The following is a 24548-nucleotide window of genomic DNA, read 5'->3' on the forward strand; positions in this document are numbered from 1 at the left end:
GGATTTACTATTCCGTCCACGGAGTTTGAATCAGTAGTCGATAAAATCGTACTCTCTTTATGACGTTCTTCAACAATGTCAGCGGTAAACTTTTCATTAATAACTTATGCTTAATTAATGAAATGGTGTTATTTAGCAATATGCCTCTCTTCATTGCACAAGTAACAGTTTTATTTTTCTGTGCAGAAAAAAAGAAGTATAAGTATACTATGCAATCACGTTGAATTTCAAGCCTTCGCCGGATCATACTCTTTTCTTTAGGTTAAACATATATTTGCCATCTAAAACAAAAGACGTACTCGTATTCTAGTATCTTTGTGCCTGACCTTATATACGTTATTTTTGAGAATAGGTTCACTTTTAGTTTATTTAGTTCCTCGACTATTGTTTCGTGGGTAATAACAGAACAGTCATTGGAGATAAAAATGAGATTAAATTAAGTAATGGAGACGTTACAACTAGGTCGTGACCTTCCATCTGAACTGTTTTTCCAGACAAATCTTCAGAAAATCTTTTATTACTTAGGTACTTGCAAACTCAATTTAATAAGGTGCGTAAGACGAATCTTACATTTTTGGGTTCGATTATGGAGCCAACTGCAATAGTGTAACAACGTATTGATACTCCTTCAATAAAGTCTAGGATAATCGCGGCTTTTTTTTGTAAGGTACTTGAACTGTTGCGTCATTTATAAATACGTTAGCTTTAGCTGCGATGACTGAATCTGAAAGATGTTTGAAGTTAGATTCATCGGATTGGAGTTGGCCATTTTGACCAAAAGATGAACAACTTAGTAAAGATACATAATTATACGAAAACTCCACAGACGCGAGGCCTGCGTAACTCTTATGTCTTTTGTTATCAAATCGCTTCGTTTCACGGATAAATTTGTGAAAGAAAAAAATAGTAGAGCCACAAAAAGACACGTGTTTATTCGTTCAAAGCTTGCTAAGACTTAATGAGGACGATAGTAATAATGTTAATAGTATTAATGATAACGCTGATGAGTATGATAACGTTTATGACAACAATGATAACGATGATGATGATAATAATGATGATGGTGATAAAATTGATGATGATAATAATAATAATAATAATAATAACAATGATAAAAATAATACAAATGATAATAATGATAATTATGAAAAAGAGGAACGGCGTTGGCTCAGTAGTAAGCGTGTTTTTTACTGATTCAACGCAGTTCTAGGGGTCGTGGGTTTGATTCCCGGTGAATGCAAATTTTTTCAAAAACTGTTCTTATCAGTAAAAGTTCCTATATAACCCCGGCTGTTTCAGGGCGGGTTTTTTCCGTGGAATCTTCCCTCAGAGTGATTCCAGGATTTTTTCCTTGCCCCTTAGGTTTTTGGGCCTGGGTGAATGCGAAACAGTGTTAGGGCTATAGGTAGGGATTAGTGGACCTGATGCCAGGCGTCAGGCTGGGATCACCGGCCTTACTGGTGAGAAGTGGTCCCTTAAACATGGAGCTTCTCCAGGGATGCTAATTAGCCTGGATCCGATACTTCAGTAGAAAGCGCTGGCTTAACCGGCGAGGAGTAGATGTCCTGGAATAATGAAGTCTTCTCCGGGGAAAGGCTACACAGTGGTGAGTGGATCCAATGCACCATTGGTGCAGGGAGTGCCAGCTTAACTGGCAAAGTATATCCCATTGGAGATACTCGCACTGTGCCCATGGATTAAGGTAGGATATGAGGAAAAAAGCTTAGAAATAGGTGTGGCAATATACACCCATACATAGGTGGTGAGTGGGTGGCTCCCGTGACTAGGCCAATAGGCTGTCGTGGTAACGCGGTAGAAAAAAAAAATTAAAAAACATTATTATGAAAAAGGTAGTAATAAAAATATAAATAATAATAATAAATATAGAGATAATAATTATAATGGTAATGACGATCATGATACTTGTGATGACGATAATTATAATAATGGCAGTGATAATTAAAATAATAATAATAATGGTACAGTTGATAAACATGATAATAATAACAATGATAGAGTTTATGATGATCTTGATGATAATAATGATAACGATGATGATGATAATAAAAAAAAGATAATGGCGATAATGGCGATGATTATAAGGATAATAATCAAAACAATAAAGGTTATCATAAAAATGATGATAATAATTAGCATGATGATAAATATAATCAAGATGAAAAAGATATAGATGATAATGGTATTGACGATAATGATACTGATAATATTGATGATAAGCATGATAATAATGCTAAGGATAATAGTGATAATGATGTCAATAATAATGCTGAAAACAATGGTGATGATGATAACGATAATAGTTATAGCAATCGTAATGGTTATAATAATGATAATAATAATAATAAAAATGATAATAATAATTATAATAATTTCCGGGCTGAGGCAGTCAGCCTATGGGGCACGTGTTCTCTGGTTGACGGATGGAGGCAAGCTTTCGGCAGGTGTATTGCTCCGAGGCACTGCAATGGTCGGAGCTTGTACTCATGGGTGGTTAAAAAAAAAAAAAAATAGTTCCCGTGGACCAAAATGCCAAAGAGAAGACCTCGTAAAGAAAATCTAGGGTTGGTTCCCGAATAACACCAAACATGGGTGACGCTAATGAAAACAACGTACCCCAGGGGGTAACCTTTCAGAGGAAATCCACCACCAGTTCCGAACTGGTGAAAGCCCAGGTGACTGGTGTTGGCCTCACGGATGCTAGAGAAGGCCACAAAGGCGTCCAGCACGAAATTAGTAGTTGGTTAAACGATCAGATCAACGAACCACAGGATATAGACCGGAACAGCCAAAACGAACATCAGCTGGCACTGGCTGAATCAACGGTAGTTGCTTACCTACAGAAAACCCTGAGTGACACAGAGGAGTAGAAGAAAAAAGGGCTAGGTAGGATGACAGACGTCCTATAAGGTATTAAAAAAGCAGTTGACAGGCAGCCAAACATCAGCAGCACAGTCAAGAGAGCCAGAAATCACCTGGAATAAATCTGTGAACTATTAAAGGACCTTAAAGGCCGCCGCCAGAAGACTGTGGGGGAGATGTTAGTGTTAAGGACATCTCTGCCAGCTTGTGTAATTATATAGCCTTTGAAAAAGAGAGGTAGAGACGATGGTGCTACCGAGGATCAGAGCGTATCGAAAAAAAGTAAGAACGACGACGATGACGAACTGTGGAGAAAAGTTGTAAACAAAAGAAAGCAGGCACTTGCGAACTACAAGAAGCCAGTGGCTGCTAGAATGAATCCGGTAGGTAGCACACTGACTCTGAACAAAAGTAAGCCAGGAAAGGAAATAAAGAAGCAGAGAAAGGCAAAGGAAAGGAACAAGGCCATCCTCGTAAAACCCGCAGAAGAAAAGTCATACGTGGAAGTACTGAAAGCATTTCATAACGCTGTCTACCCGAGAGACTGTGGCACAAAAGTTACCATAATACGCAGCACAAAGGCTGGTTGTATTCTGGTGGAGATCGCCAAAAGCACTAAAAAAAAGGAGAAGTTGACGTAGGCCATCTCACTGGCTATCGGTACCGCAGGAAAGGTGCAATCAAGGAAACCTAGAGTTACCTTGAAAGTACAGGACTTAGAGGCAGTCACTGATAAAGAGGAAGTTATAGCAGCTATCAAAAAGACTGCTAAACCGGAGAAGACCCAGGTGAAATCAAAGTGGCTATGCTACCGCCAAATCGATGGCAGGAAAGAATGGCGCTGAGCGAGATAGACGAAGCTGGTGCTTTGGCCCTTTTGAGAAAATGAACGATAGTAGTAAGATGGATCAGATGCCGCCTAAGGTACAAAATTATCGTCTAGCAATACTACAAGTGCCTGGGATATGGGCACGCGAGATACGACTGTTAAGGCCTGGACCAATCAGGCCTCTGCTAGAGATGCAGGAAGAACAAACACAGAGCTAGGGACTGCAAGGCCGAACCACGATGTGTCTAATGCAGTAAATCTGCGCATGGAAAAGGTAGCCCCAATCATGTGCCTAGATCTGGAGTATGCAGGGCCTTTAAACAGGTCCTGGATAGACTGAAAAAAAACCTGTCACAATGCCCAGAGTACTCCAAAAAAACATGAACAAAGCAATTGACGCAGATGCCCTTTTGCCACAAATATAATGTGAAAGAATGTTAGACGTAGCGCTTATGAGCGAGCAGTACAGGTACTATAAGCCACCTGAGTGGCTAAGCAACGCAGCAAATATGTCAGCGACTTCAGTTCCTAGATCAGACAAAATTCGCGAAGACGCAAGTGAATTAGAAAAATATTTTGTCTGGTTTAAAGGTGAAGGCAGAACGTGTGTTATCTGCTACTTTTCACCAAACACTAGAATCGAGAAATACAGAAAAAAAAAAAAATTACCTGGAAGATACCATCAGAAATGCCATGAAAGGTGACCTTATTGTCGCTAAAGACTTCAAAGCAAGACCAGTATAATATAGAATACCAACAACAACTTCTAAGGGCCGGGAAATCCTAGAAATGGCGGCGAGGCTAGGACTGGTCGTTGTAAATAAAGAAAGGACCACGACTTCCCAAAGGCCACGATTTGACGAATTAATACCAGACATTACACTGGCTTTGGAGAGCCTTGCACCAAGAGTAAAGGTATGGCAGGTAATCAAGGACAAAAATAGCCGCAATCACCAATATCTCGTCTTCGAAATCACCGATACAATAGACAGAAGAAGCATAGCACGCGAAAAAGGAAGGAATATTGAGAAGCTGGACACAAAACGACTAGCGGAAAAAGTTTAAAATGGCATCGCTGCTATTTAAAGTGATGAACGAAACCTAAACACATTAGAAGGAGTACAGAAGCTTACCAAGTCAATCATGCATCTTCTAAAAACCGCATGCCAGGCTTCCATGCCCAGAAAAAATCATGTCAAACGTTAGAGGTCCAAGGACTGCCAAATGCAAGCTTCTTATGTCTTCATCTCAGTCTATTATTTTGTACGGGACTGAGGATATGGTCAGATTAAATGAACGTCAAAAAGAAGAGAGTGAAAATCGGTAAGGTTCAAAGAATAGGAGCCTTGAGGATAGCCTGCGCCTATTCCACAGTCTCAGAGTCTGCGATAATGGTTATAGCGGGCGTAATCTTCTTCGTTTTTTTTACATGGAAAAGACGATTAAAGCACTTTACGGAGCAGGAGCTAGGAATAATAAAGGCCAAAAGAAACGCCCGGGAAATGACCTGGGAACGCTGGCAACGTAGATGGCAAGAGAAAACTAGGGGTAGATGGACGGCACGCCTGATAAAAGATGTCAAGGAATGGACAGAGGAGAAACACGGGGAAGTAGGTTACTACCTTACCCAATTTCTCTCAAATCATAAATATTTCCACTTGTACCTCAACAAGATGCAGAAAACACAGACGGCTGCTTGCAAGTACTGCGGCTACGACAAAGATAACGCAGAACATTTATTCTTCGACTGCATCAAGTATCAAGCCGATCGAAACGTGTTGCAAGAAAGGATCGGAGCTTTCAATCCCAACAACGTCATAGATAAAATGCTACTGAACGAAGAATAGTGGACTGTAGTAGCCGAATACATACATGCAGTTCTTCGGGCAAAAAAGGAGGATGGTTTTCGGGATGACTGAGCGAAGTTGGTGCGAGTGTGGATCCAGTGCCATCGGAAAGCGTGGGTTTGTGTGTTTGCTGTGGTTCCTATGGGGGTTTAGGAGGGGTGGTGACGGAACCTAGGGTGTGGAGCCGCTTGGGCGTGGCCGCGGGGCCGTTGTTGTACAGAATTGGGGCCTGCATGGGTGCTTAAGTGCGTGCAGACTCTCTGAAACCACTTCGCTCTATCACTTTCCCACCAATGTGCTTCGCTTCTGCTGTCCTTTTCTTTTTTTTTCTGGCTAGGCTTCGGAGGTGCAGTCAAGGGGCGATTGGTGTGGGGTATTGGGGCTTACGTAGGTACTTAAATTCGGGCAGGCTCCTGAGGGCCACTTCGCTATAGCACCTTCCTACCGATGAGCGGCTGTACCTCGGTGGCCTAGATCTCCAACCCACGGGCTCTGCAGTGGGTGCGCTTCTTGCGCCTTTGTCGGGGGTGGCCGTGTTCAGGCTCCCGCTGGGTAGCATCTGCTTATTATTTTGTTTCATCCCTCCAGTAAAAACAGAAGAGCAGCTCGAAAGCATGACAGAAGTTATTAAATACTCTAGAGGACGCAAATGTTACAAGACAAGTTAGTAACAAAACACTGAAGAAAGCCCGAACCAGAAGATAAGCTTCCGTGACCCCAGCTTAAAGTGTGAATGCGAGAGCGGATTCTGAGCCAGGTGTCCCAGAAAAAAGGTCTTGCCAGCTTAGTGGGTATAATTATAAAGAGTCATACGCAGGTAAGGGTACGTACACACTTTTATCGTGCATAAGGGCATTCTGAACGACATCAGAAAAAAAAATAATAATAACAATAATAATAATATTGAACAAAAATTAAAATAATAACAAAGATAATTTGATGTTAATGGTAATGACTGTTATGTTATTGATAAAAATAAGAATAATAATAATAATAATAATAATAAAAATGATTCTCACGATAATGACAATAATAATAATACAAATAATAACAACGATAACAATAATTATTCGGTTTGTGATGATAATAAGCAAAGATGACGGGAATAATGATAATAATAATAAAAACGATTATAATAACAATAAGATTTATGATAGTGATAATGATAATGTTAAGAATAATGATAAAAAATGATAATAATTATAAAAATAACCATGATGATAATAATAAAAGTCATGGTGATAGTAATAATGACAACAATAAAGATAACAATGATAAACAATGATAATCATTTTTAAAATAATAAGAAAAAAAGCAATAACAATGATTTATTAGCAAATAAGAATAAAGACTGACATAATAATAATGATAATAATGATGATGACGATGATGATGATTATAATAATGATTATGATATTGATGATGACGATGATGATGATGATAATGATAATGATGATGTTAAAGATAATGAGGCTGAAGATAATGTTATTGTTATTGATACTGAAAAGAAATAATGACGACACTGACAGTTTTGACAATGATGATAATGACGATTACCCTGATTGATAAAGATGTCGATGATGATTATGATGATGTTTATAATAATGATGATAATAAGCAATGATGATGACAACGAAGATGGTGACAATGATAATGGGGATGATGATCACGAGAAGAATGACGATGATAGTAATTATGGTGAAGATAATAATGATAACCATTATTTTATTCAAGAATGATGTGTATAATAATGATAATAATAAACACAACGATTTTGTTGATGATGATTATAACGGAATCGATTATAATGGTTATTGTGGAAATGATTAATGGGTTTTGTGGAGGTTAGTGATACTGAGAATAAATAATGACGACACTTACTGCTTTGACGATGATGATAATGACGATTACCCTGATTGATAAGGATGTCGATGATGATTATGATGATGTTAATAATAATGATAATAATGAGCGATGATGATGACAACGAAGATGGTGACAATGATAAAGGGGATGATGATCACGAGAAGAATGACGATGATAGTAATTATGGTGAAGATAATAATGGTAATTATTATTTAATTCGAGAATGATGATGATAATAATGATTATAATAAACACAACGATTTTGTTGATGATGATTATAACGGAAACGATTATAATGGTTACTGTAGAGATGATAGTAAAGATTAGGACAATGATGATGACGATAGATGATGATGATGATGTTTATAATATTGATGATGTTGATGATACTTATGATGATGAGCTACGATAGTGACGATGATGATGATGAAATAGATAATGACGAGGATGATGACAATAATTTTGATTATTATGGTGATAGTAATGATGATGATGATTTTGATAATAAGGACAGAAAATTGTTTTGATGATAATGATCATGACAGTGATTTTGGTAATGAGGATGTAAATAATGGATATGATGATGACGATTATATTGATGATGATACTAATATACATCGCTATTATCACGCCCATTATCACGATTATTATTACAATTATCATTATTCTTATAATTATCATTATTGCTATCATTATTTTTATTATTTTTATTATTACTATGATTATCATCAATATTATGACTCTCATTATTATTATTATTGTCGTTATTACAATTATTATTATCATTACTATACTTATTATTAGTATTATTTCCGTTATTTTTATCTTTTTCATTACTATTCTTATCACTTTTATTATTATTAGCGTATTAATATTTTTATTATTATCGTTTTTGTAATTCTTTTTATCGACATCATTATTTTTCTTTTATGGAATTTAATTTTTAATATTGTATTATTTAATTTTATATTTATAACTTCCATTTCTTTGAAATTCCCAATTTAGTTAATAAATCGTGATATGCTTAAGTTCAGCGTTTCACAATTATCGAGCTGTGTACCTGCTTTCGTAATTCGATTACCTGTAACTTTTTTTTGTTTGAATAGCTTACGTTGGAAAATTTTATCCACGCACTGAGCCGTTAGTACTCTTACAAATTGCTAACCTTACAACATTACTATGCATTTTTTTGTGTAAGACTATGCCTTATTTACACTTTTAACTTTTTCTTCTTCTTGCATCTACAAGTAAGTCGTAACAGCAACTTGCTTGTAGCTTAAATACAAGAGATCAGCAGTTTTAATTACTCGAAAATAACAATTTTTTTTTTTTATTTTGCTATTAAGGTTTTTTAAGTTACTTTTAAGGTTGGAGAGCGATTTTTGTCGTGTTCTTTAAGCGTATGTAAGACTTAATCCGTTGATTATACTGCATGTTGGAAGCGTATTTCACAAGCAAATGTAAGAGTTTGTTTGGAGACTAACGTGTACGAGAAAATCTCGAGCAAACAAGGCCAGTAAAGACTTGGTGTAAAGTGAAATAATGAAGAACAAACAAGAAAGGACCGTCTATCAGAATTTCAACGTTTAAAGTTGCAGCGTTGTTATCATTTTTGTCACAAGTACCTTCGTGTAGAAAAAGAACCATCGTTGTTTTCAACCTTGTAAGATTTTGTGACTGCGTGTGCATAAGCAATAAATATCCAGCGGTCACGTAAGTAATTGAAGTTATAAAAAATTGAAACTCACTAAGCTATTGGAAATACGAACTTGTTTCCAGTGTTGGATACTAATTTTTCTTTATATGCACAGCTTCCTGGTTTTTTGACCAGCCGAATATAGACTCTTGATTGAATGGAGTCTAGAGATGGCCGTTTAAGGAAGCATAGCAAGGCACTGAGAGAAGGCGTTAAGAATTTAGTTTAGCAATCGGGCTGTTGATCGGAAAAGTTTAGGAAGGCTGCAGTCCACGTGACCTCTGGAGCATCTGTCGAAGCCAGATCCACTGCTTGTTTCATGTGCTCATTGGAATACGTGTTATGGAAATACGAATTATTTGATGCGTTTTTGAATAAAGCAAGGCGTGACCACGTATGGCAGAATTAGGTGTGCTTCAATTTATTGGTACTGAGGCATCAGATGTAAGAATGCTCAAGTAAAAGTGATTGTTGAGTCTATGGCGCAAGGCACTTTACTAAGCTTTACCACGAGCAGGAGACTAGTTTTTTGGGTGGTCAGGATGCTGTTGGTTCAGCGGGATTATTCGTGAGTTCTGATGGCATGACGGTTGCCTGCAACTTAGCTGTGGTAATAAATTCTGGCGATAATCTGGGCCAAGGAGTCTGTTGGGTCTCCTAGAGACACTGAATTCTTTTCATCTGTTCTAGAAGTTGTACTGCATTGGGTGACCACTCCATTCTGGGCTTAAAGTTTCCTGTAATAGGTATACGTGAGGTACTTGTCCAGATTGCCTCTGGCTGATCCTCTTTGAAGAGTGCTTGGTGTATGCTGCTGTCATCAGAAATGGTCTCCGTCAAGGAGTTAAAGGACCTCCGGTCGCTGTCAAAATCATTTTCGGCTGGACATTATTGGGAGGCATGGTGGACTCTAGCAAAGCTTCGCGGGGGGTGGTGATGGTCATTTGCGCTACTGTGAACAGATCCTTAGGCACTTTCTCGTTTTTGGGAGCTAGAAGAGGTCCCAGTTAGTTACCCGTTCAATGTCATGGAGCAGAAGTATATGAAGCACTTTGATGGGACACACTCAAGAAATCCTGATGGGATGTATGTGTTCTGCCTGTCTTGGAGCTTACCTCTACTTTTCAAAGAGACACAAGATATCGTGGTGAGTTGCATACACCGTGTTGGTCACCACCTTGAGCGTGACCCTGCTTTAAATAACGCTCACTGTAGGTTTATGTGAGCGTATGCGGTTCTACGACATATAAAAAAGTTGAACTGAGATTACGTATCAAATTCAACTGTTTTTTACATACCTCAGTCCAATTCTTAAGACTGGTGGAAGTACGAAACTAAAAGTAGTTTTTAATGCGTCAGAGCATGACAAATCTGAAAGATTCTTAAGTTCTATGTTGTACATAGGTTCCAAATTGCAGGAGGATATTGTTACGATTATTATTCGTTAGTTTTTTTTCAAATTCTGTTTACATGCAATACTATAAAAATGTTTTGTCAGTTTTCATATAATCCAAGAGACAAAGATTCGCAGCATATCGTTTAATTCGGAGAGTCTTTATCGTCATTTGAGATTCATCGTTTGAATTCTGTCACTTACGAGACGGCTTGTGTTCCTTTTCTGGCGAATGCTGGCTTATTTCTGTATGCTTAGGGTGAGGGCTATCGATTTCTTGAGGAGGCTAAGGCTCTGTACACAGCGCGCCGTGTAAACAATTTCTTTATCGGAGGGGATTCTGTGGAGCAGGTTACCAAAATGCAGTCTTAGTTAGTTGAAATATTGGGGTTAGTAGAAATTAAATCACATAAACGGGCTACAAACAGGTCTGAACTATCATCAATCATTTGGAAAAAATCAGCTGATTATTCTCAGGAGGTAATGTTATCGAAAAATGTATGAACATTAGAACTAAAATGGTTGCCAGAGAGTGACATATTTCATTTTTAGGTAGCAACTCTACAAAACGACATTGTTATATAGCGGAGTTTTTTATCAGATGTTACGAGATAATTTAATTCTAGGGGGTGGGTATCACCCGTGGTCATAGTTGCTAAACTCATCCTGCAGCAGTTGTGGATGCTTGGAGTAGATTAGGATAGCATAGTTCCAGATCATATAAGACAAGAGTAAAATTTTTACTGGCAGTTTTCCTGATGTGGAGATTATTACAATTTCTAGATGGTACGGACTGTTATCTAATTCTTAGTGGGAGTTGCATGGATTCAGTGATACTTTGGAGAAAGCGTATGCAGCCTGTTGTATTCGTTTTAACGCTGTCTCTTTCGAATAGCAGATCGGACCACTACCCACTGATGGAATTTGACCACCTCAACCATTTTAAAAAATGGAGGTGAATTATGCAAGGTATGTGTGGATTAAAGACTTTCTGGGGAGAAATCAGAAGGTACATAGAGTTACGTCACTGTATTTATTTGTCTGGTGACTATGGCTCTCTATATTAAAGTGGTATTTGATCTTACTACTTCTGAATTTCTAGCTGCCTTTTATAGATTTAAATCTGTAAGAGGCCTTTTGAGTGCTAAATATTCGATAATTTAACAAACTTTGTAGGCAGTAATGCAGAGTTGAATTGACTGTTTTATTGAGCTTTTGAATTTTATCAGAAAGTGACTATGGCTTTGGCTGTCGATAGAGTTTTGTGGAATTTTATTTCTCCAAAAACTCCAAATTTTGATGGTTTAGGGAAATTGAGGGTAAAATAATTTAAATGGCATCTTAAGAGAGTTGTGGGAGAAATGAAGTTGACATTTAAGGAACTCACAACGGTAGTTTACGAGATCGGAGCCTGTCTGAATTCTCGACCCTTATCGATCCCAGATTTAAGCTCTACTGATGTTATTCCTCTCGCCTCTGGCTATTTTCTGATTAGTGCTCTTTTGTTGTCTCTACTGAAACTGATTCTTTGGCTTCTAGATGGATGATAGTCATCCAAATTTATTAACGTTTTCGAATTAGGTAGAATCAAGAGGTCCTGACTTAATGAATGTGGCATGCAATGGCTCGAACCTCATCATCATCTGAAGATCAACGATGTGGTCATTATTAAGGAGTTTTTGTTCCCACCGATACGAGGACCACTGGAGAGAATGACATCACTGCATTAAAGAAAATATGGTTTGAGTCAAGTTGCTACGGTAAAAACGGCTGAAGCGTAATTTATAAGACCTGTCAGAAAGTTAGTTTGGTTGCTGTCAAACGACGAATTTTCCGCTGTACATTGTAAGTCTCAGACGATCAGCATCATCATTAGGGAGCTGTCAACTATTTAGTCTGTTATTTGTTTAATTTCATATTTTAATTGCAATAAGTCCCTTTTTACAGATTGTAAACTTGCTACTGAATTTTTATGTAATTATAAGATTATTTCACTATTTGGTGCATCGCGTAAAATATATTTTACATGGTTTGTAAATGCTGTAAGGACATCTTAATTAACGATCAAATTGTCTTTTAATTATGGCGAGCGGTATGTTTGGGCCATTAATTTATTTCCAAATTCTTGCAAACCGTTGTTACCATGGTAGGTGTGCAAAATGTGGCAGAGCTCGTATCGACTTTGAGTAAGAGAGAAAGATACTGAGTGAATTATGTGTGTGTGCTCTTGTGAGCCTTTTTCAGTAGCAATTGTTAGTATAGTGAGGGACTAGAAGCCACTTTTATCCCCGCTAACGCCAAGCACAGATAGCAATCTGTATTGTGAGTGACCTTTTGCTCACTGTTTGCAAGTGTGTATTGGACTTATAGCCTTTATAATTTTTTGTCTTGTTAGTGACTATATCGATCTGTGATGTATAAAGCTAAGTAGTTGAATTTTAGCTTTTAGTAAAATACTAATTTTTACAAGAAAATTTAGGAAAAATATGTACGTGTCTAATAGTGACTCTAAATCAGTGCTTTTAATAAATAAAATTAATTCTCAATTGTGTTGCTCATCTGTAAATGAAAACTCCGCATCCTATTCCTTATGACACCGATATTAAGAATAAAAAAGTAAACATAATTTTAAAATTTGTAATTTATGTTCTTGTAAAATTCGAATATTACCTACTTTACTAAATTTATTACATCAAAAAACGAAACGTAACAAAGTTAGCCGTTAAATTTCTTTTCTGAATTAAAATTTTCCAACATCAAAACTTCAAATTTTTGAAAACAAAATTTAAGCTTCAATTAAATAATTGAATACAAAGCAACAATAAATAGACTAACATATGACAAAGACTTTCACAAGGACAGGAGATAAAAGACGAATTGAGTACTCAACTACTCCATTAAATTAGACAGCAATTTATACAGTAGATCAATGCCAGTTTAGTGTACGGTAAACAAACACTACTTCAGACGCAAAATTCGGTGTACGGTAAACAAACACTACTTCATACGCAAAATTCGGTGGAACCTGACATAACAACTGGCTTTTGACGGACAACAATTAAATTAAATGGTGTGGAGACTAAATCTACGAGTTCCATCTTTCACCTAAAAAATTGGATGCAACAACATAATGAAATTAATATAACTTTGATGTGTAATATCAAACAGTATTGCGGCCATAATTTCTTGATAGAGTGTATTATTACACAAATTTGAAAAATAATGACTGCAATAACATATTTTCATCAGTATTTTTTTTTTCAAGATAACAACTTTTTTTTTCTAATTACAACTGCTTACTTTAAATTAAAAAAATCTTTTTCTATTTCCATAGGATGTTCCTATTTATTTCATACAAGTTTATTGTAAAACAGAACTGTTAAAATTCTTATGGTTTTCATGGTTCACATAATAGTAAGGAGAGGAGGAATTAGGAGGTCAAGTAGAAAACACACAGACACTTTATAGTATCAAAAGAGCTATTACTAAAGGTATATTCAATGGCAGTTTATCGTTATTTCAGGTAAGCATGCAATTGATACTCATACACCGTGTTATTAAACATCGTGCATTTCTTGAAGACTGATACAAGCTTACTTACAGTGTATGGTTAAGAAGAAAGAGTTACAATATGAAACGTGTACAGATACCACCTAACTGTACATATACATTTATATTTATTGAATATAGACTAACAAAAATAACAACGTGCTCCCTCAATACATATACATGTACTGACTGCCATCGTTTATGATTATACTTTTATACTAATTTGATTACAGAATTACTTTAGAGTTTTGACACTTATATTTTTGGTTAACTATTGACCAGTATTTCGTTTGAAGGCAAGAAGTAAAAAGAAATTACTTTTGCCTCTCTTTTTCCTTTGAAAAATGATGCCTTACACTTATGTGTTGGATTCTTGAGCTAAAATTGGTATTTTTAGCTAGGCTCCTTGCTTCTTAATTATTAAAATACATCTGGATAGCTCCTTCAAACTGCATTCAGAGTTCTTTGCCAAGTTTATTTAACCACAGAGCTTCTTGTACTGCTGAAGACAGAGACAAATATTTAGCCTTGGTACTTATGGTACTTAAGAATACAAAAGGGTATTGCTTCTTGGCGTTCCAACTGACAGTTTTGCCTTGTGTACGAAATATATAGCCTGTTGTAAAGTGAGAGTTGCTTGTATCTGCCACCCAACTGGCAACACAAACCTTACAATTTTTTACTATGCTTGCTAGCATCACATATCCAGTAGCCAGAAGTTCCCTTTAAGAACCGCAAGATATGTTTTACTAATTTCCAATGTTGTTTAGTGACATTAGTATTAAATTTACTAACAAAATTTACTGCATATATTAAGTCACATCTTGGTGCCTGACTTAAATACAGGAGAATTCCCACTGCACTTAAGTAAGGCACTTTTTTTAACTGGGCAAGCTTCTATTCATCTAGCATTAGCATTTTCTGCCCAGACATGTTAAGATAAAGGCCTAGTTTAATAATCTCCATTTTTCGATTAATTTTGATGTCGAAACCCAAGAATTTTTTTACACATACAAGGTCCTTTGTTAAAAAAACATTTCGTGAACTTGTTTTAAAATTAGTGAGATATTGTTTCGAATTCGTAAACAACAATAGGTCATTCACAAACACAGCCACTATAATAATCCATTAATCTAATGTGTAAAAATACATACAAGTCATAGTTTGACTGGATAGAGTTGATAATTTGTGCGTTCGAAGTTATTAGCTACAGCCATATAAAGCATAAAATCATTCAAATGCCTAGATTTTTCTATTTGCCTTGCTGTTCGTCTCAGTAGTTCATTGTCACTCTCATCAAAGCTTGTACTTTCATTTACAGATGGTTTTAGAAATTAAAATTTCTTTGTGTCATCTAGACTTTGAATAGGTTCTTGGTTTGTACTTGTTTTAGACGATAGTGGCAAAAAAACAGTTTTAGTTTAATTAATTTATTGACACTCTAAAAGTTTGACACTAGTTGCTACTAATACTTTCTTGGTTTCAGGATCTCAAAGCCTATATTCGTTTTGGTTCAAGGGATGACCTATAAGATTACATTGTAGTGTCTTTGGGACTAACTTGTTTTTTTTTTTTGATCAGATTAGAACATGTAACCTTTGCACATACGCTTCCGTTGTGACAGCCTTAGCCCAAAACCTTTCATCCAATACGAGTCGGACAGCATGGCTTGAGCTTTCTCCAACAGGGTTCGATGAGAGCATTCAGCTCATCTATGTTCTAGCGGAGTGTACACAATAGACGTTTCATGTTGATTCTCTTTTCATTGAAAAAATCGGACACTTTACCACACTTATATTCGGTACCCTTATTACTTTTCAATATCTTAAGTCTAAAATCACTTTGGTTTTTAACAATTCCGATAAATGTATTTATCACAAATGGCACTTAACTTTTTTCAATAAAGAAAATGAATTATTTCCGCGAAAAATCATTGGGAAGGGTAATAAAATATTTGACACCTTCTAGAAACTTGACATACGTCATTGTGCACCAGTGCTAATTTTTAATTTACTCTTTTGGGGCTTTAAAGGGGAAGGACCCATCATACTTTTGTTTTCCAAACAGCTTTCACACGAATCAAGTTTGCCTTTTTCTCGAAAATGAATTTCGTGGGCCGCACCATTTTTCAACGCACTTAAGTACTGAAGATTTACTTTCACAAGTCTTTTATGCCCAGACGAAGTTCCAAAACAGTTGTGGAGGCACTGAGTGCAGCTTAGTATTAACCTATTTTAGTGTCTGATCCACAGCTATCGGATTTGAAAACACAATCTTTTGCTAACGTGCCGCTGACTACTCGATTATTTTCTTTATTCACTACAATACACTTGTTTGCGGCATCGGCCATTCTTCTTATTGATTTCCTTGCTCTGCGGAGTATGTGCACATCATAAAATCTTCTGTGTCTTTCTACTTCTACCTTACATGCCTTTGTCTTTATTGTAACAAAAAAATTATCAAAAAAAGTACACTTAATGGTTATTTATCGTTGTTACCTAAAAGCATGGAGTGTATAGATGAGGGAAGAGAGTTACAACATGAAACGGGTACAGTTCCCATCTATATGTACTTATACATATACATATTTTTATTAAATATTGACTGACATAAACTAAAACAGTTTATTACTTTTTGCGTAGTATAACAATAACAGTAAGGAATATACTTCAATACTATACTGCTCTCCAAACGGTGGGTTACATGCATTTGAGCATCTGCTCACTAGATTAAATATACATTTTATTCAATAACGTAATTTCATTATCACTTAATGTATATCCAAACAAAGTTTGTTTTAAAGTACATAACTCTAAAACAAGTCATCCAAATATTCATCACACCATATAAAAACACGTTCATAACAAATTATATTTTACATTTTTGTATTTTTGGTATCGGAATGTAGTTACTGCCACTACCATTGATATCATATATTCCTGCGTTTAAAATATCCTAAGAATTATCCTCTACAACATCACCATTAACAATCTTATTTGTCTTGTACTCTACTCTCTGAGTTGCTCCTATTACGTCCTTATCCTCATCTATACTGACACTTATCGAGAATTTTTTTAAGTACGATCAATGTATGGGATTCCCTTACAATTTTGTTTTAAAGTAACTAAATTCTGAACCTAGTATTTCAGTTTTATAAAAAAAAAAAGATTTTGACAGAACTATTAGTACAATTTTCTTACAAACTCATAGGAACACGATAAAGAAATAAGATTAAAATCACATTCTGTTATTAAAATAACACTTTTTCTCTGGCACTTCGTAGATTGGCGTAAATTTTTTTAGTAACAACAATGTATTTGGATTGAGTTATAGATAATTAAGAATGTTTATCATAGATAACAAGGGAAATAAGAAAGTAGTAAGTTGGAACGAGCATAATGCAGCACCAGCAATTGTTTGGCATGGATGAGGATACCTATTTACATGCATTTGGACCTGATTTTTTTTTTTTTACAAAAAAAGGTTTTGCATGGATTTATCCACTTGTTGATATTTGGAAAGTTTTTACGGTAACAATATTTACAGACTAATACTTGATTTTAATTTTTTGCTACTGTACTCTCCTCCACACCCTTTCTTGCATTAACCAACAACTTGTTCTAAAATTGTATAAGAAATAAGTGGCTGTAGTCTGGTAACAACTAGAAGCCCTGCTCGGAATAATGCACTGTAAGACAGAGCGCCTAGAATAAAGGTTATTTATTTGTACTAAATGTAGAGTAAATGATGAAGACTCTCAAATTTTTGTACATGAAAAAAAAACCTATTATTCACTGGCATTGCCACCTTAATTCATGTAATTTACCGTTCGAAGAATGATATAGCATGTCAAAGTTTTGAAGTATGATATTTTTTATTATCATTTTTTAAGAATGTAAAAATAAGTAACTTTTACAAATCAAAAAGAAACATCCTGTAAAAATAAAAAAAATTTAGTTTTACGTTGACACAAATGTTTCGATTCTAACATTCGCAGTAAACACGAAATTGTTAAAAGATACTGTGAAAAACATTTTTTTACAATTTCGTTTTTTTTTGTCATAGTATAATTTATCAAGTAAAATTGTTTACCACAAAGTAAATTATAAAACGTTAGGGTAATATTGTTCTGATTATGTTGCATAACGGAGTTGAATAAAAATTGGAGTTGAAACCGAAGAAGAAATGTGTTTTTTCTTTTAAATTTAAAGTTCGTACTATCATTGACAAAATTCATTTTTAAAATTTAATGTAACCATATTATCAGGTTTATGGCAGCCAATTAAAATTTTTAAATGAAAATCGTTTCGTGAAGTCACTTTTGATTTTAGACAAAAATCACCGATTTTAACCTTTTCTTGCTCAATAGCTTGACGAAATAATAGATACAGATAATTCAATCGGAACCGTTCGATATAAAATAAAATAACAAACATATAAACTTTTAATACTTTTGCAATACGATGCCACCAAAAAGGTTATAACTGAAATTCAAAGACAACATCCAGTCGCTTTTTACTATTTGTTTTATAACGTTTAATAAAAGATACGTAAAAATAAGTAGCACCATTGATAAGAGAAGAAGTAATTACGTAGAAATACGTGTTAATAAATTGTTTTTCTAGAATATTTGACAAATTTATACACTTTTTGATAGGTAAGAGGAAGGTATTTCAAAATAAATAGCACGTTTTGAATGAATTAGTTAAATATTTGAGAATCTGTGGTAGCAGGAGGTACGCATACTTTAGTGCTCTTCATAAAGCTTCAAACCACTTCAGTTGCCGTTGGGGCGAGCGGCACATAGCGAGCTACTGCACGCCAAAGTGCACTAACTTTGTTATTGATTTGTGATAAGACAGGTTGCTTGAATTTATCCAAAAAAATTTCTAATGTTTATTAAATATTTAAGAAAATACTAGATGCAGTCCAAAATCAGAAAAGTAAATAGAACAGCCACTACAAGCAAAAACTGTTTTATTTATTTGGTTAAAAGTTTAAGTTTTGAACAGATTAAAATCTTTGTTCATACCAGCCATTTACGGCAAGTTTGATTTTAATATTATGTAAAGGACAAAAATTGTTACCAATCAAAATTTCAACTTGACAATTTTGCAATAGGTCGCCATTTGCGAATTTTTTGATCGGATTAGCAGAATATTTTTAAGCATAAATAGTACTAAAAAATACTTAAGTTTTGCTTATTTTTATCCTCTCTTACTACTATTTTTCAACGTTTTAACTATTTAATTTTTTTTGATTTCATGGCTCAGTTAAACAATGAAAAAAATTTTTTTAATTTTCCTCACGTCCTTATCCTTATGTCAAATCATCGCCTGAATAACCTTTATTTCAAACAATTTTTTTAAGAGTTATACTTCTTAAGATTTTAAATAAAAACTAGAAAAAAATGAGAAGTTTTTATTCCTGACCTCACTCAATGTCAAGACTTTATTATGGAATTCTGTGTATTTCTTAAATATATTTTAAAATTAAAACCGTTAATATAAAAAAGACTTCCACTGTGTATACCTCTGGTGCTCTGACTACATGTATACATTACAATATAAAACTCTTAGACATTCATTTAATGTACTACAATACTTTTATAAATTTTTCCATCTCTTATGGTAAGCGTGCGCACCCATATTACAATTTTGAAACTGTTAGATAGCACCCTGCCATTACCTATACTCTTGTTAGAAGAATTTTTTTCAACAAAAGAAAAAATTTTCGTACTTAGACCACATCACCCTTACATTTCTTCCACATCTTATCTCATTTTATGAACTACCTAGTAAGACAACAATTATAATGGATCATAATGCTTTTTCTTGGCATAGCATACTTAATTACATAATAAAGTACTCTAATAATATCTCAAAAAGAATGCCTAAAATTCGGACTACTTTTTCAAGTAGAGGTGGTAAATAATCTTAGCCTTTACCATTACAGGCTTGGACGAAAAAATTGAGTTCTTATTTTTTTTTGTGGCGTAAAAAGTATTGAACCCAAAAACATATGCAAGTGAATTTTTTTTCAACATAGTAAAAGATTAGTTGGTGTTTTTTTCCTATAATTCAATCGTTTTTTAAAACCAAGAACACCATTTTGAAAAATGGAGTAGAGTTTAACTTTATATCGAGCTGTTTGTTAGTCTGTGAACAGGTGCAGTGGCAGTAGCAGCAACAGAAACAAGTTGCTTAATGAAGGGTTAACTGTACGCAGTACCTTTAAAACGCTGTTTTTTTATGTAATAAACGGGCAATTAAGAGTAGACAGATCTTATACCTATCATTTTCACGACTTTCTTGCTCTTATTTGTAAGTAAATCTGAAGTAAATTAAATCAAAATCGGTGAGGCATATAGACAAAAATAATTGTTTTTTGCTTCTCAAACATTTAAGTATGCAAATCTGAAGAAAATAGTAGTGTGGTTATTAAAACTCTAACCTAAATAACTTATTTTGTGACTTATCTGCACTACTAAATATTTACGCTGATCTGTCATCCCGTCATATTACTCTCCGTATATATTCTTATTCGTATAATCTGTTATTATGACCGTTAAATCTTTTTAAATGTTATGTTATATTTCTTACTTAATCTATGAATTTAAGTACCATATATATAAAATAAGTTTTATCAATTATTCATATTATCAACTAAAAACAAACCATTACAAACGTACCATGGTTTATCACAGAGGAATTGTTGTCGCAGAATTACCCATGATACAAGAAGTATTGAAAGATTACTCTTTTATCACTATCTCTATTTTTTCACCTCACACAAATGCATTCATGAGCTACGTGCTTCTCACAATATCAAATGTTTGCACGTAAAAAATAACGTTACCAAACCACAACAAGACATAAGATCGTACCTGCTTTATATATAAGCTTACATGCGCTAAGTACATGTTTTTACTCAAAGTTCTAAGTCCTCCCGTTTTTTTCTTTTTCTTAATTAAAAAAATTAGGATATTTGTAGTATGCATGTAAGTTAATAATGGGGGGTAAGCGTGGTTTTGCTCTATAAGCCTTTTAGCTCTGAGTAGATATCACTTAAATTATATCCAAAATATTTATTACTGTACGTGCTACTGATATAACTTTGCGTTTGTGTTGTTACAAGATAACATAAGTATTCTGCTGCACGAAAAATTGCACAAAGTATGCTTCGTTGCTTTTTTAACGCACACTCTCCAGACAAAGGGGAGCTACTCAAGTTTTTCACGTTCTTATACAAACTAGGGTTATAAAAAAAATTTATCATACGAAACAACGTCTCGAAAATTTTTATCAGCACCCTATACTGCAGTTAGAAGAATACCGTGGCTTTTTTATGGAGGCCGCTTGTACATAAAAAATTTTTTCCAGCCCTTATGTTATATGTATAAAGAAATAATGTAACTTATATTTTTTTTTTTTTTTACATAAGGATTATTAGTGTAATAAGTCATGTAGTATGTCGTGTTGTAGACAAAATTTAAAATCTTCACAACTTGATAATAAACCAACATCGTACAAAAGTATTTTTTGTTTGTTTGTACTACTTTACGAAACTAAAATATAGTAAGCGTACCTGTAGAGGAATTGTACAGTGTAGTAGATTATTTTTAGTCACTTTATGAAAATACCTCTGCATGTACACTCTGAGATTAACACACTTTGTCACTGTACATATTGCTTTATAGAATTATTTGTTTAACTTGTAACTGTAGATTAGTAGCTTTAAAAAAATGGCACATTTTTTTCTTTCTCACAAAAAAAAGGCTATGTAAAAAACCAGGCATCTAATTAGTTGTTTTGCGATGATCTGATTTATTTTTATGTGCTCCGTTGGCTTATTCCAATTTTATTTTGTCACTGCGACGTCACAGTGCGTCTTACAGACCATTACTTCTTTTTCTGCCGTCGCCTCTCACCTACAAGTTCGACGAAAAGAGCGACACAGTGAACCAAGCCGCCGAAAAATCGAGGCCTACTGTTACCTCGAGTTGCTCTGCTAGTTAGTCTATTTTGTAGAGACGATTCTGCTTGGTTCACTTCAGAGTGATGCTCATCAGAATTATACTACATGATACACAATAGCAAGGTGATTAATAGGCATATGTGCTTTACAGGTGCTGTCGCTTGTATTTTCACATGCGCTTATTGTTCACTACTCTCTAATTAGTAATCTACGCTTAGGTGCTTTTTATTCATAATGTCTCAAATGTGATACAGTTTCAAAAATTTATAAATAACTTTTTCAACTTTGATATTGCTTGGCTTTATGGCACATACATTATAAAATCTTTAACATTGAATTGTTGTGGATTGGATGATTCAAATGGCCGATTACTATTGTTAATTATTTAGGTTATAATTAGGATGATGATTGCTAGTCTGTATCATAATTCATATTAAATTAATTCGAATAATAAGATGTTTTAATTTGTAATATTCTCTTTTTTAACAGCTTGCATGCTGTACTCTTGTAACTTAAGCATTTTTTTTAATATAATCGTTTCATTATATCTGATTCTTCATTTTAGTATATAAAAAATCCAATACCGTTAATATGTTACTTTTACGTCCTTATCAAAATATGGACATACTACAAATATTATTATAAAATTTGTTACTCTCCATACTTATCTGGCAGCTTCTTAGCTTACGATCTATATCGTTAAGCGACAGGAGTCCATTCAATTTCCATGTCCTTCACAATCATATTTACTGATTCCACAACCTTATATGAAAGAGAAAATACAAAATAAACATTTTCTGCGCAAGTGGTCATACGTGGTTTTGTGTTTGTGTAGAGATTTTTTTCTCTGACTATGTGTACGTAAAAGTGATTTTAACAAAAAGATAAAACAAATTAAATATCACAAACATGTATAGCTGTAAAATGTGTAATACTGTATTCATACTGTGCAAAAAGACATAACAAGAAAAATGTAAGTATACAACCAAACTGAGAAAATAATACAAGATTCATAAAGATGCTTTTAAACTTTTGTAGCCCCTTTTGAGTTTTAAGTAAATGAAAATGTACGTATTCAGAAATATTTAAGAAAAAATCTACCTGGATATAATTTTAGCAGTAATAACATCACAGATATCAGATAAAGCTATAAAATCTCCAAAACTAGACATTCTGTCAGCTCCTCGAGCTCTAGCATAGGCACAAGCAAGTGGTGTCAATTCTTCATGAAGATCGTCAACCTAAAGTCAAAAGTTATTATCATGTAAAATTATAGCTCTGTACAAAAAAGACCACTTATATATAAATAAAAAAATCCAAATAATTGTTTTTAAAATTAGATATGATAAGATAATTAAAGAAGTAAGAAAAATTAATGTATTATAAGCATCCATGGACATCCAACCTTGCAAATATTTACACTCACCACTTGGATTATTCATTATTTTTCAAAAATCTTAGTAAGTTAAAATGACTCCCTTAACTTAAGAAAACGGTTAGTTGACTCCCAGATCTTTTAAGATCATTCAGGTGTAGAGTTAAAATGACTTTCAGGACACATAGACACGGTTAAGTAGGCTTCTAGGCCATTATAAACTATGTATGGTATGAACACATTCACATTTGTTCTAAGTATTATTGATCAGGAAATACGGAGCCGCAAGAATGATAGCCTAGCTTCAAACCCATAGAAAGCTACTGGATTACATGACTAATGCCAGAGAGACTCAGAATTGGCATACTTATACATAGAGAGAGAATTCGTACGGCTACTGAGCCAGCTACAGTAAAGAAGTGTAATTACAAAACAGTGCACTGGCCCACGATGGTATGGAGGTATGTATACAGCAATGAAATATCTTATTTTTTGTTAAATAGAAATGGATCATACATGTATTGAAGTTTTTGCAGAGTAATAAACTAAAATGGTGAAATCCGTAAGCTGTAAGAGTAGGCTCTCTGACATCACTAACTTATTTTAAGAAAACCAAGTTGCAATGTAAGAGTGTTCTTCGCAAATGGTGAATATAATAATCGTTGTCTAAATTGTTTAAATTAAAAAAGTATACGTGAAAACATAGTGGAGAATTGCATAGTAAGTAAAGATCTTAGGACAAGATAAAACTTTTTGTGTTAAATTTCATTCATTTGAAAGTTAAAATCTTGTGTATAAATGGTTAGACACTTGCAATTTATTTAAAAAAAAAGGGTGATAGTTTTTTTTAGACCGTAAATTGTCTGTTCAGAAAAATTATTTCTAGCAATATAGATCCATTACCTTATATTAACATTATTTACTATCCTGTTTGTACAAATAAATTTCAGCTTATTCCTATTTTAAAAAGAGTATTTTTACATTTTTACCATTTTTAGAAGAGGACATCCAAGTTTCCAGTTTCGGAAATAGAAATTTTAATTTTTTTTTACTATTTTGAAAAGAGTAAATTTATGTTCTTACAATTTTTAGAATATAGAAAAATATATAAAAATAGACTTATAAGTCCATCCATG

At 34.2% G+C, this 24548-nt stretch overlaps 1 protein-coding gene across 2 annotated transcripts in view; it reads right to left on the reverse strand.

Moving 5' to 3' along the window:
- Nucleotides 1-24548, reverse strand: part of LOC106644600 (bifunctional purine biosynthesis protein ATIC) — a 504490-nt gene that overhangs the window by 142321 nt on the left and 337621 nt on the right. For both annotated transcript variants that reach the window (XM_089595708.1, XM_089595713.1), the window contains exon 5: nt 23139-23278. In XM_089595708.1, the coding sequence (XP_089451834.1) occupies nt 23139-23278 (140 nt within the window). The remainder of the gene's footprint in view (nt 1-23138; nt 23279-24548) is intronic.

Source organism: Copidosoma floridanum, unplaced genomic scaffold, assembly GCF_036245765.1.
Source record: "Copidosoma floridanum isolate Cflo_tuat_1 unplaced genomic scaffold, Cflo_Japanese_pri ptg000004l, whole genome shotgun sequence".
Taxonomy (NCBI): domain Eukaryota; kingdom Metazoa; phylum Arthropoda; class Insecta; order Hymenoptera; family Encyrtidae; genus Copidosoma; species Copidosoma floridanum.